At 33.1% G+C, this 12,626-nt stretch overlaps 1 protein-coding gene across 1 annotated transcript in view; it reads right to left on the bottom strand.

The window, feature by feature from the left end:
* Window positions 1–412: 412 nt before the first annotated feature.
* The window catches only part of ZNF280D (zinc finger protein 280D), a 125,534-nt gene continuing 113,320 nt past the window's right edge, over window positions 413–12,626 (bottom strand). The window contains exons 21-23 of the mRNA XM_036840323.1: window positions 10,946–11,001; window positions 7,701–8,389; window positions 413–6,430 (exon numbers count right to left, since the gene is read on the bottom strand). Of these exons, the coding sequence (XP_036696218.1) occupies window positions 7,765–8,389; window positions 10,946–11,001 (681 nt within the window). The 3' untranslated portion in view covers window positions 413–6,430; window positions 7,701–7,764. The remainder of the gene's footprint in view (window positions 6,431–7,700; window positions 8,390–10,945; window positions 11,002–12,626) is intronic.

Genomic DNA, 12,626 nt, shown 5'->3' with positions numbered 1-12,626 from the left:
TGGAAGCACTACAAATATTTGTTTAAAAGTTTTTCTTAAAATGAAATCTATCATACTAAGTGAAGTAAGTCAGACAGAGAAAGACAAATATCATATGATATCGATCATATGTGGAATCTAATTTTAAAAAATGATACAAATGAACTTATTTACAAAACAGAAACAGACTCACCAATTTTGAAAACAAACCTATGGTTACCAAAGGGGAAATGTCGGGGGGAGGGATAAATTAGGAGTTTGGGATTAACATACACACACTACTATATATAAGATAGATAACCAACAAGGACCTACTGTATAGCACAGGGAACTACACTCAATATTCTATAATAACCTATATAGGTGAAGAATCTGAAAAAAAGAATGAATATATATATATGTATAACTGAATCACTTTGCTGTACACCTGAAACTAACACAACATTGTAAATCAACTATACTTCAATAAAATTTTTTAAAAAGAAATCTAAAAAGATACAACACATTAATTGCCCTATCTGATAGTCTTTATCTGTATTTTATAACAACTATTCCAGACATAGAAATTCTTCTTTCATTTTTGCATCGATATTAGTGAAGTTGCTAGGGACTGTCCAAAAACATCTTCAAGTTGGTGTTAGGTTACATGTTACTTCATAGAAGCTCTTTTCCTTTTTTAATGATAAAAAATATTTTGTCTGCTAGCCCAGATTTTGGTCTTATTGTTGCAATTGATAGTGCTTTTGCTAATTTAGACTTTAGATCAGTTTCTGATCTCATTTCAGAATGTTCCACAACATTTACTTCTTTTCTTTGCATTTATTGTTTAAGTATTTGTAAAGAATAGCACCCTTTGGCAAATAATCATACACTGGGAAGTGCCAATAAATTTATTTGGTAGTTACTTGACTAATGTTACATTTGGCTCTCCTCTCAAAAGTAAAAACACCACACAGAATCACAAGTCAAAATTGATAATTTATGGAATTATTTTGCTTCCACAACATGTTATTTTTGGAAGACCATTGATGGGATTTGTATAAAGTATCCTATGAATATAAACTTACTAATTTTTATTTTACTTGCAAGAATGACTCACCATTAGCAGCAAACAGGGGTATGAATACACATTTATACCATGGCAATAGCTACAAGTATGACTGAGTGATCAGACTATGACCACTTCTCTTCTGTGGACTCCTATTGTGGTTCCTGGAAATGTTGACTTTACTCTTGGACTCCACCTGTCAGCATTCCCTAGTCTTACTTTTGAGCTTGACTTCAGAGGATTCCTGCAAACCAGTAATGGCTCTAACTTCATTACTTAGCTTTAATTCTCATAGGAAAGTTACAATACTTTTTCCTGTTTCATCGATTTCTTGACTGATTTGTCTTGAAATTCAGAAAAATATGTGTTTCCCAAGAAATGCCGTGAAGGAATTTACACATAGAAGAAACACTTCGGGGCCTCTCTTTAATCTAATTAATTGGTATGATGGCCATATTCATAATTTAATTAAGTTTTCTTGCTTAGGCCTTCTCCTTTTACTGGTTGGGGGTGAGAAGTTTAGCCTTTTCCAACCCTGCAAGTATCTGGATTTGTGGACTTTTTCTATTCTCTTTTGTTCCCACTTTCAATCTTACCATTTCTCATCTGAGTTCACTTCTTTCTCAGAGTAAGTTGTCAAATGCAGCCAATATAGTAACCAAAACATGCTATTAACATTTTGTTAGTCAAACTCTTCCAATAGAGATACAACTTCATTACGTACACCATTTGTCTTTCAACTATTACAGTCAAGTTTACCAAATCTCTCACCATAGCAGAATGTGGATCACCTCGTGTAGCCTTGCCATCTGCCACCTAAGCCAATGCAATACACTGGTGTAATGTAGCTCAGCTGTGTTTCTTCTAATGGCAGCAATCCACTTTCAGGATTAATTCCTACATCAGTAGGGAGAGACTTAGTTATGCTGTAGAACAAAAATTCTCTAACTGCAGTAGCTTAAAATAAAAATGCTATTTCTCCTTCATGCTATATGTGTATCTAAATAAACAGGAAGGCTCTTTTCATAGTCCCTCAGGAACCAAGCCTGATATAGCAATCACCATCTGAATAGTAAAAATGTTACCATGCTTGAGGGAAAAGAGGGTTCTAAAGAGTCTCACATTAACAACTAAATCCTCGAAACCAGAAGTCACTTTCACTCACAACTCACTGGCCAGAAACTAGTCATATGGCCACACACTAGAAATATTTGGTGAATAGCAGGAATGAAAATCTACATTAGGCTAAAAACAAGCTGACTTTGAAGAATCAAAGAAAAAAATCTAGGTGAATAAACTCTTAACTCCTACAAGTTAATGCTGGACCAAGAAGCTTTCTGTAAGTACTATGGTATGATAATTAAAATAAGTATGGGTTTCTATTTTTCAATTTAAAAACTGAATACTCTTCAATCTAATAAATTATACACTTTAGAATTTTAGTACAGGTAAATAAAATATGGACCAAAATGTATGGAATAAGAGTTTCACTGCAGTGTCTATAATAGTGAAAATAAAAGAACAGTTATAAAGTTATGATTATACCCATACAAAAATATAGGGCAGGGGTTGGCAAACTTTTTCTTGAAGTGCCAGATTGTAAATCCTTGAGACTTACGGACCATACGGCCTCTGTCATGTACAACTGTGCTGTTGTAGTGCAAAAGCTACAACAGACAATATATAAACAAATGGCATGGCTGTTTTCTAATAAAATTTTGTTTACAAAAAAAGGTAGCCAACTGTGGGTCATAGTTTGCTAGCCCCTGATATAGAGCAATTAAAATCAAGTTTTTAAGGCAGTGCGTAAATGCTTAAAATATTTTGAAAGCTTAAAACTACAATTTATAATTACCAAATTCTCCACAAATGGCAGGTTTTACTTTAGTATTTAAGAGGGAAAATTCATCTTAAAAAAGAGGTTGAATTGGGTGAGTAATGTAGTCAGTTTTTCTGTTCTGTTTTTGGAAAAGTCAAATGACCCTAGATGTACCTGAAATATTTCTGTAAACTGAAATCCAAGGTCACTTCTGTGATCAGTAGTTATTCAGGCCATTAATATCTGCAGCTACAGCTTCATTTATAGCTTGGTCCAAAAATCTCCATAATGATGACCCACTGTGTCATCAAAGAAGACTAAATTATGCATAGTATATTCTTTTAAATAACAAAAGTGATTTTATAATACTTTTAAAAAGCAATTAAAAGTTACCTTTAGCTAACTGTAAAAGTAATTTCACCCAGGACACCTCATCCCTCGATGATGTTACAGATGCTGCTACAGATGTGTTTAATTCCTTACAAGATGATCCAAGTGAAGTATCTTTGAGTTTATAGATTTTGAGGTGAAAATTAAACATTACCATGACTTTAAAAAAATCTATTTGACTATTCATTTTGTGTACATGGATTGGCAGATATGCCTCATTAGTAAACAATATTTTTAAAATAATCATTTCTCTTTTAATGCTTAGACATAGGTAAATTGTGTTTTATTTTTTAGCTGAAAAAAACAAGTCTTAGTGTTATAGTAATCTAGTAAAAATGAAACACTTGCAATTCTTTTTAGTGCCTGTATACATACAAAAGTCCTAATTCACTGAAGTCAGTACAAGTGAGTGATCCTGGAGTAACAAGTTTGATGGAACAAAAATGATCATGTCAACCATAATTTTAAAATGACATTACAGAAGCCTAAAAAAATGTAATGATGTCAAAACATTTATAATTATTATATAAAGTGTATCTTTAAATCACATGCTGTCTTTCCTGTTAATAGAATATTCACTAACCCCTCCTCTTGAGGTAAAATTCCTCAATTCCTATTAGTAAAAGAGATCAGTAGGTCCTCTTCTTTAGGTTAAGAGGTCCTCCATTCCATATGCATATAATCACTGTAGGAATAATAAATAAAACTGTAATTAGTACCATCAATGGAAGGGTTATTTGCAAAAACTGATATATTTTTAAAAGTGACATTCAGTATAAATGCTAGGAACTATAGATGTGGTAGAAAACACTAACTTCAGAATCAGATCAAATTACGTTCAAATCTTGGCTTTGTAACCTTAGACAAGTAATTGCCCAGATATCTTTTTACTTATAGCTGAAACAAGGTGACTCATATCTTGTCAGTTCCTTTAAAAAAATGTTTAGAATAGTTCTTTAAAAATTTATAGGGTGAAAAAAATTACAATTTCCTTCCTAAAACATTGGAGAGATACAAAGAGGAAAAAATAACATAAATAAATATGGCATTCAGATTTTCAACGTAAATTAAAAGTGCATCCACAAAATGAATGTTTCTTAACGTCACTGAACTGCACATGTAATCAATCATAATTCTGTTGTTAGGTAACAGGAGACTATAATACAGTAAGGCACCTTGGTAGTTAGTTCTTAGGCAAAGAGTCACTTGAGTGCATCACTGGCTTTCATAGTCAATCAAGAAAGTCTAAGTGCTTGTTGTGTATTGGTTTGTTATGATTTCAAATCCACTTGTTTATGACTTAAGTGAAGTTGTTTTGATCTACAGGTAAATTTGTTTACACTAAGGAAGCTGTGCCAGGATGATGTCATCAACATCTGCTGTTGTTGATAAGCATTCAGCAGCTCAGCCATTAAGGGGTGCCGCTGGGGAGGATAATCAATACGAACATATGGAAGAGCAGCTATCGAGTGATGGACACTTAAACTTTAAATACCGAGAATTTATGAGGACTTACCGAGAGTGTTTAGTCTGGGCAAGGCTACTCTTTGCTGACTTACATAGCTCTGTGAAGATCTTGAGACACTTGCTCCTGCCATGGCCAGGCCACTCTTGGTCCTCAGCAGTGTTAAACTGTGCAGCAGTCTCAGGAAGAGAAGGGACATCTGTTCCTGCCTTGGCAAGGCTACTCCTGGTAGGCAGTGGTGTAAGTCATGTAATGGTCCCTGGAGTCATAACATTTGGAACAGCCCAGCTTGCTTACCAACACCGGTACTGTCACCCCCTAGCTACGTGCCCCAGCAGCAAGAGACCTACGCTGGCAGCTGATACCCAGCTTTTAGTTGGAAGGACTGACTCTACAGACAACCAATTCCTGGAAAGGTACACCTCAACTAAATTTGGACTTTCTTTCATCTCCTCTTTGCCTGGAACAACAGTGTAATCAATCTATTATTAGTTTGGAGCATGTTATTTCTTTATTAGCTTATTAACAGACATTATCCTGTATGGTATCGGCTTGCGAAATATTATTTTTATAAATTATAATTCTCACAGTGAACTGGTGTTAAGTAAGTTATTGGCAAAGAAAATCTCAGTCCCTGAGCACAATTTGCCCAGACAAAACAGCACTCTAAAGCAGGTGGTGGCAAACTACAGCCCACTGGCCAAATCCAACCAACATTCTGTTTTTGTAAATAAAGTTTTATTGGAACACAAACAGGCTACCATTTACATATTGTCTATAGGTGCTCTTAAGCTATAAGGAAGAGTTGGATAATTGTGACCACACAGTCCACAATTATTCACTATCTGGCTCTACAGAGAAAAAGTTTGCTGACCACTGTGCTAAAGCACTGCTACTCAAAGGTTTGGTTTGCATACCTGAATTGTTTGTTCCTGATCAGAAATGAGATAAGGAGATTATGTGAAAACAGAAACCAACTATGTTACCAAGTACAATGTTTATTTCAACTATTTTTTTGTTTTCATTGCTAGACTTTCTCAATGAAGGATTTATAGTCTGGTACAAGTTCCTTTTCTCACAGTGGATAGGTATAAACTATTCATTGATCAGGTACTTTCAATACCACTACTGTAAGTATATAGGGGCAGGAGGAGGAACTACTCAAAGCTCACAAGGGACTACAGTGTCACTTAGAGACTTATTTTGGTACAGTGCTCTAGGTTTTTGAAGCATTAGGTGACAGCCTTGGCAACTAATTGAATGAGATTCAGAAAATGGTCCTTACACAGATTTTTTCTTCCCCTTACTCCAAAAGTCTTCTCTGCTATAGATTTATGTTTCAACAAGGTGAAGGATGACAGTTAATAAGTCCCTCTATCCCATCTTTTCTTGGGAGCAGGAAAGATAAAAATATTTGCCCCCACCCTCAAAAATATTCAAGAAAATAAGTCAATAAAATATTTTGCCTATTTAGCCTCTTTAATTTACTGAGCAGATAGAAAACTATAATATTAAATTATAATTCTCTTGAAGTAGAAGAATTTATAAAGCAAATCAATTCTCTGTAAATATTAGCAGTTCTTCCCCCTGTACTTTGTCTCAATTTAAAATAAATCATGCATCAATTGAAGAATACGGAATAAAATCTACCACTAACTTTAACATGAAATTTCCTTGAGCAATATACAATTTCTAGAGGCGCCAAAGGTAATCCGACTCAAGCAGCTTTCTGAAAAATAAAATTATTCAGGGACAGATTTTTATTGCAAATATTTACTCAAAAACTACTATATACAGCAGAATTTTAATAGCCGTTTTAAACATTTAACATTCAGTGAAACAAAATTTAAGAATTCAAAGCACATTTTAAGAAGTAAAAATGTAGCATTTTAAATAAAAGTTTATTAGTACTTCAAAGCAAACTACTGTTACTCATATTATTCATTTCTATATCTATTATTTTCTATATGATAAAAAACTGAAAAAATCAATTTAGCAGCCATCTTATGGATAAATTAGGCTAAATATCCCAAACCAATTTTTTACATCCTGCTTTAGGTCCCATTTGAATTTTCTATTTTACAATTACAGAAGAAGTCACTTAAACATGGCTGAATTCATGCCAGGACATGTTTTCAGTTTACTGCTTTACAATATCTACATTAATCCATACTTTGGTTTGGTTTCCAGACCATTTTTATGGGTCTATTTCTAAAGAAGATCATTAAAACAATATTAAGAGCATAATAGCTACAGGAGTTTCAACAATGGGTTTCTACTTTATACAACTAGTACATCAAGGGATTTCTGCACAGCTTACACACTGACAAAAAGCACAAATATAAATTTTTATTTTAATAATTTCACTTTCACTGAAAGTTTAATTAAGGTAAGCTTACAGCCTGGCAGGCTAACACTTGTATGGAGGTACACAGATTCAAATATTCTGTTTACATGCTTCTGGCAGTCTGGAATGTTATATTATATCCAAAATTAAGTTTATGTTCATCCAAATTCTCATTAGATCAACTAATTTAGCATTCTAAACATGCTCCATTTACCAGTATCATACTCAAAATGAAGCCTTCATTAACAAAGCCAATCGGCCATTATTTTAAATCAATTATTCCCAAAAGGTATGTGGTTTCCAAATCTCTTCCTTTAAGTTAATTGAAAAGGATGTACAGGTAATAAAGACTTTTAGTTTAGAACTGATGGAAATTTCAAAAGCTTTATTAATATAATATTCTAATATTCAATTCATATTGACCACCAAGTTCCATAACCTCGAAAACTGCTAAATGAGACTTTTTCATTGCAAACTTAACTTTCATTAAAATCTTACTCATGTCTTACAAACTTCTTGGAAATTCATACTAATCATGCTATTAATGATGAACTGATTTAATAACCTAGGTTGAATATACAGGTAAAGTGTATGAATGACCTCCCTCACATTTTTCTATGTCTGCACTCTGCAACAGCACCACTGAGCTCACCTGATAGCACTGTTCCAAATGCTCTTATCGTTGGTACACTAAAACTTAGCATGCCTAATTAATTTCAACTTCTTTCTTTTTCATCTGCCAGGTCTCCTGTTGTCTCTGTTGTGCTAAGGCTATTTTCTCCAGGAACGTCATCTGTTTGATCAGACACTACTTCATCAGTCTTGGCTGAAGGATCACCACTACCTTTCTGAAGAATCTCTGTGGCTTCAAACTCAAGCACTTCTGATGGAGTCAAAGGTTCCAAATGAATACTGCCTTGCTCACTAACATCAGAAGTAACAGATTCAGGTTCATCTCTTTTTCTCAAAAACTGATCAATGCTAACATCACCAGATGTTAACTGCAAATCCTTAATATTCTTCGAAGAAAATCTAGCTTCACTGGCATTGCAATCTTCAGTCTGATCACATGCAATGAGGTTTTCTGAACTTTGGCACCTCTTCAACTCTGTTTCCTGACAAATGTGCTCTATTTGTTTTTCCTTTTCCACCTTATCTGCATCAATAATTGAATCATAACTGAAGATATTCTTTGAGCCAGTTTCCTGGTCTTCAAGACAGGTATCATTTTCTTTATCTGAACCTGATACACCTTCTTCACTTTTTGTTGTTGATGAGCCTTCAAATAAATGCACATCACATCCATTTTTTATTTCCTCTGAAGAAGCTTCATCTTGTTTACTGAAAAAATAAAGCTATTTATTATCTATTTCTTCATAATACAATGTATTTGAACACTTTATCAAAATAAAGACATTCTCTAAAAAATTTTAAAAAAAGGCACACTTGCCCACCAAAAAAAAAAAAAAAAAGAAAAAAATTGAGGTCCCCGGTCTTTGCCATGATGTTACAATTTAGGAGGTGGCCATGTTCTTGGGCAACAGAGTGAGAAACTCCATAGTCACATATTAAAAGGAGTCCTGAGGAGTCTATTCACTGGTTTTAGTCCTGGTTATCATTATTTTTATCTGTTCATACCCTTGCTTATTTTTAGTAAAAAATATGTAAATATAAAACATGCATACATATATGCTTATGTGTATACCTGTCTCTGTGTTTACTCTTACCCTGGTGTGTTAACAGAAACTATTTAGTGAATATAGTTCCCTATGCTATATAGTAGGACCTTGTTGTTTATCTATTTTATATATAGTAGTGTGTATATGTTAATCCCAAACTCCTAATTTATCCCTCCTCCACCCTTTCCCCTTTGGTAACCATAAGGTTTGTCTTCTATGTCTGTGAGTCTTAGAAACAGGAGATTTCTAAGAGGCTCTCCAGTCCCTTATGTAGATGTAACAATGCTTATTTTAACAAAAAGAAATTTAATGATTACATTTATATTAGTTCTTACATTAATCCACCTGGAATTTAGACTTTTTCCTAATGAACTGCCAAATATCAAAGCAATGTTATCAGATAGTCATTTATTATTTACTAAATTATATTTAAAAGGCTGTTTCTCTGCTATTTATTTTGTTGATGTGTCTTTTGACTATTACAGGCCAATACCACCCAGTTTTAACAATTAGAAATTAACACTGTACTTTATTATCTAATAGGGCAAATCACCTACATTATACTACTCTTCTCCCTAAATTAATAGTTTGAAAAAGTAAAAGATAATTGTACAAGGATGCTCATTAAAACAATGTTTAAAATAGTGAATACAGAAACAACCTAATATCTAACACAGCTGTGATTTTTAAAATTATGGTATTAATAAGTAGAAAAATATGAATCTTACTTTAAACACTACTAGTTTCCAAATCAAATCCAATTTGGATTTTCAACTAAATGTTCATTAACCATAAACTAATTTGGGAAATGACCTATCATGTAAGTTACTAATATATTACTTTCTATCTCAGTAAGTTTTTTCTTCGAAATCTTCTAAATAGATGCTGCACTTTTCTCATCTTGTTATTACTGTGAATTTTATCCATTATATTTTGTAATCACATGTTATTGGTATATCGTAAAGATTCTGAATTTTACACCAAGCTGCCTTAATTAATACCCTGATTAATTTCAATCATTCTTAGATCATTTTCTTGGATCTTACAGGTCAATTACATCATCTGCAAAAAATTATAATATTTCTCTCATTTAAATTTGTAAAATTCTTATTTTTGTTCAGATCTTATTGAACTAACTATAATTTACAGAAAATGTTAAAAAATATGGATGTGACTAGTCTGCTTTTTCTAAATCCTTATTTGAATTTTTGTTAACTTTCCCCAACCAGAATTCTAGGAAAAATGCTAGGTGAAGAAAGGGCTAGATAATTTTTCTTTTCTTTTCTTTTTCTATGTGGACTATTTTTAAAGTCTTTATTGAATTTGTTACAACATTGCTTCTGGTCTATGTTTTGTTTTTTTGGCCTTGAGGCATGTAGGATTCTAGCTGCCCAACCAGGGATTGAACCCACACACCCCCACCCCACCCCCTGCGTTGGAAGGCGAAGTCTCAATCACTGGGCCATCAAGGAAGTCCCAGGGCTAGATAATTTTTCTAGTGAAGTCTAAGAAACATCTTCAAAAGGTCTTACTCCATAATTTTCTTTTTGGAGGCAATAGATTAATTAATCTCATCAGGTTAACAAGCAGCCTACTACAAAACACACAGCATAAAGATAGAAATGGGGAAAGTACTTAATCTAAAAGACAAAATCACCTTTAGCTGGAATAAAGTTCTAATTAGAATGTTGGATTTTCTTTTGCTAAAAAAAAAATTGTGAAATCTTTTGTGTTCTGCAGTGTTCTACTCAAGCATTAAATTTTTAAAAACCAATCCCTGAATTTTGAACCTTTTATGTTGAGATCCCACCAAAGAAGTAGCTTTACAGCTTTTTGAAAATACTTAAAAAATAAGATATTAAAATTACCTATTTGCAAGAATCGTCACCATCTTATAACCTGTAGCATCTTGTAACTATTTTCATTTAATAGAGGCAATTAAAATCTGTTAACATTTTACTTACTTTTAAGTACTTTTAAAAAATTTAACAACTTATAAAATGTATTCTACATGTTTAAGATTTCAAAACTAAAGATCTGCAGTATATTTTTGTTATATTAATATTTCAAAATTTTATTTTAATTAAAAGCCATTACTAAAAGGAACACCATATACAAAATTTAAATAGCCTTTTGCCAATTAACTGAAATATAACACAGCTCAAGTATCATTTTATATACATGAATTTCATGAGATTCAGTTTTTCCTTATATTTACCTTTCAGAATTTGATGTTTCTGTTTCTCCTTCAGCCATATTAGGTCTTGCAATTTCCTGAAATGATTAATAATAATTTTCTTTTATATTCAAAACTAAGCTTAAAGTAAACTACTTTTATTACACTAAACTTTCTAGATAAAAAGAACTTAAGTGTGCTACCTAGTATACTAAAGAGAAAAAAATTTTCTTAATTTAAAGTATCTATTAAAATAATTCTCATAACTGAAAGCATGATTTCAAAAATTGTTTTTTAAAAAACTTGTAAGAATTTCAGTGTACCAAAAGCTTCTGAATCAAGGACATGAAACAGTTATCCAGTTATAACAATACCTGCTTTCTTTAGATTCTTTCAAATATGGGCCATAATTACAATTACTTGAATAGAAAACTAGTAAAACACAGCTTGAATTTGAATGTGTCATCCACAGTATTTTATACACACATATTAAATACAGGTACTTAGATAAAACATTTATGAAATTATGATTTTATATTTGGAGCCATGGTAACATTTCCATTGTCAAACCTAGTAATATTAAACAATAGACAAATGAAATATTTTGCTTATTTCAAATGTTTTTTGGTGAGGAAAGAATACACTAAAACCTCAGTAAGCCTGAGGCCAGCCTAACAGTTTATAACAATTACAAATTATTGAGCATATATGATGCATGAGGTAGTATGTTAAGAACTTTACATTCACTATCTCATCACTTAATCCTCATATTAGATATTATAAACTCCATTTCTACAAATAAGAATAAAGACTGTGGGGGTTAAGTAGAAAACCCAAGGCAATACTACAGTAAGTGGTGAAGTTTCAAAACTAGGTCCAGCTCAGCCACAATAGTGATTGATTCAAATCTGTGAAAGTGATATGGTGTATTAATCACATACATGTAATATTTCCTCACTCTCCAAAAGCCCTGCTAAAATGAGGGCAAAGAAATAAAATATTTTCACTCATAAAGACCAAGAAAACATCAAAGCATACTAACTGTCAAAGAGATTTCAACAAATTTTTAGATGGATAGTAGCTGGAGGAATGGAAATTGACTTCACAGTGTGGAGGAAGTTACAATTAAATGTCTGAGCAGGGAGTGCAAGGAAAAGAGAATCAGTTTTCCCAGAGAACATAAGAGATCTGGTATTTGGAGAAATTCAGTACACTATCCAGTACATAAAAGATAAAAATGAAGTATGAATACTGCTGAGAAATCTAAATGCTCTTTCCCCAACTCACACAACAGGTACCTATCCTTTCCTCTACCACTTAGGCCAAAGGTTAACTCTGTGAACTGGAGATAGTCTACACTTGTGAACACCAGGAATGGCAAAGGGCAGGCATGAGGTACTCAAAGAAAACAGAAAAATTTAGTAGAGGTCCATAAACTGAAAAAAAGGACCCACATTTATCTCTCTGCCTGGCTCCCAGAATGCTAGCAGCCAGAGGAACCACTCTTCACTCCACCACCCGCAGCTGGAATCTAGGAGATTCCTCTTTGGAGAAAATTATCAGCCTCAAAGACTTTGAGAGCATCCTCCCTACCAAAGAATCGGTCAGCTCAGCAACTGATTTTCCTATGTTGAAGTCTAAACAATTGCCATGCAGACTGTGCAGGCTGTACAGCACGCTAATCCATGAGGCAACCTTCACAATATAATCCATGTCAGCAGTT

Source organism: Balaenoptera musculus, chromosome 2, assembly GCF_009873245.2.
Source record: "Balaenoptera musculus isolate JJ_BM4_2016_0621 chromosome 2, mBalMus1.pri.v3, whole genome shotgun sequence".
Classification (NCBI taxonomy): Eukaryota; Metazoa; Chordata; class Mammalia; order Artiodactyla; family Balaenopteridae; genus Balaenoptera; species Balaenoptera musculus.
The sequence above is the reverse complement of the archived record's forward strand: the minus strand, read 5'-3'. Positions and strand labels throughout refer to the sequence as shown.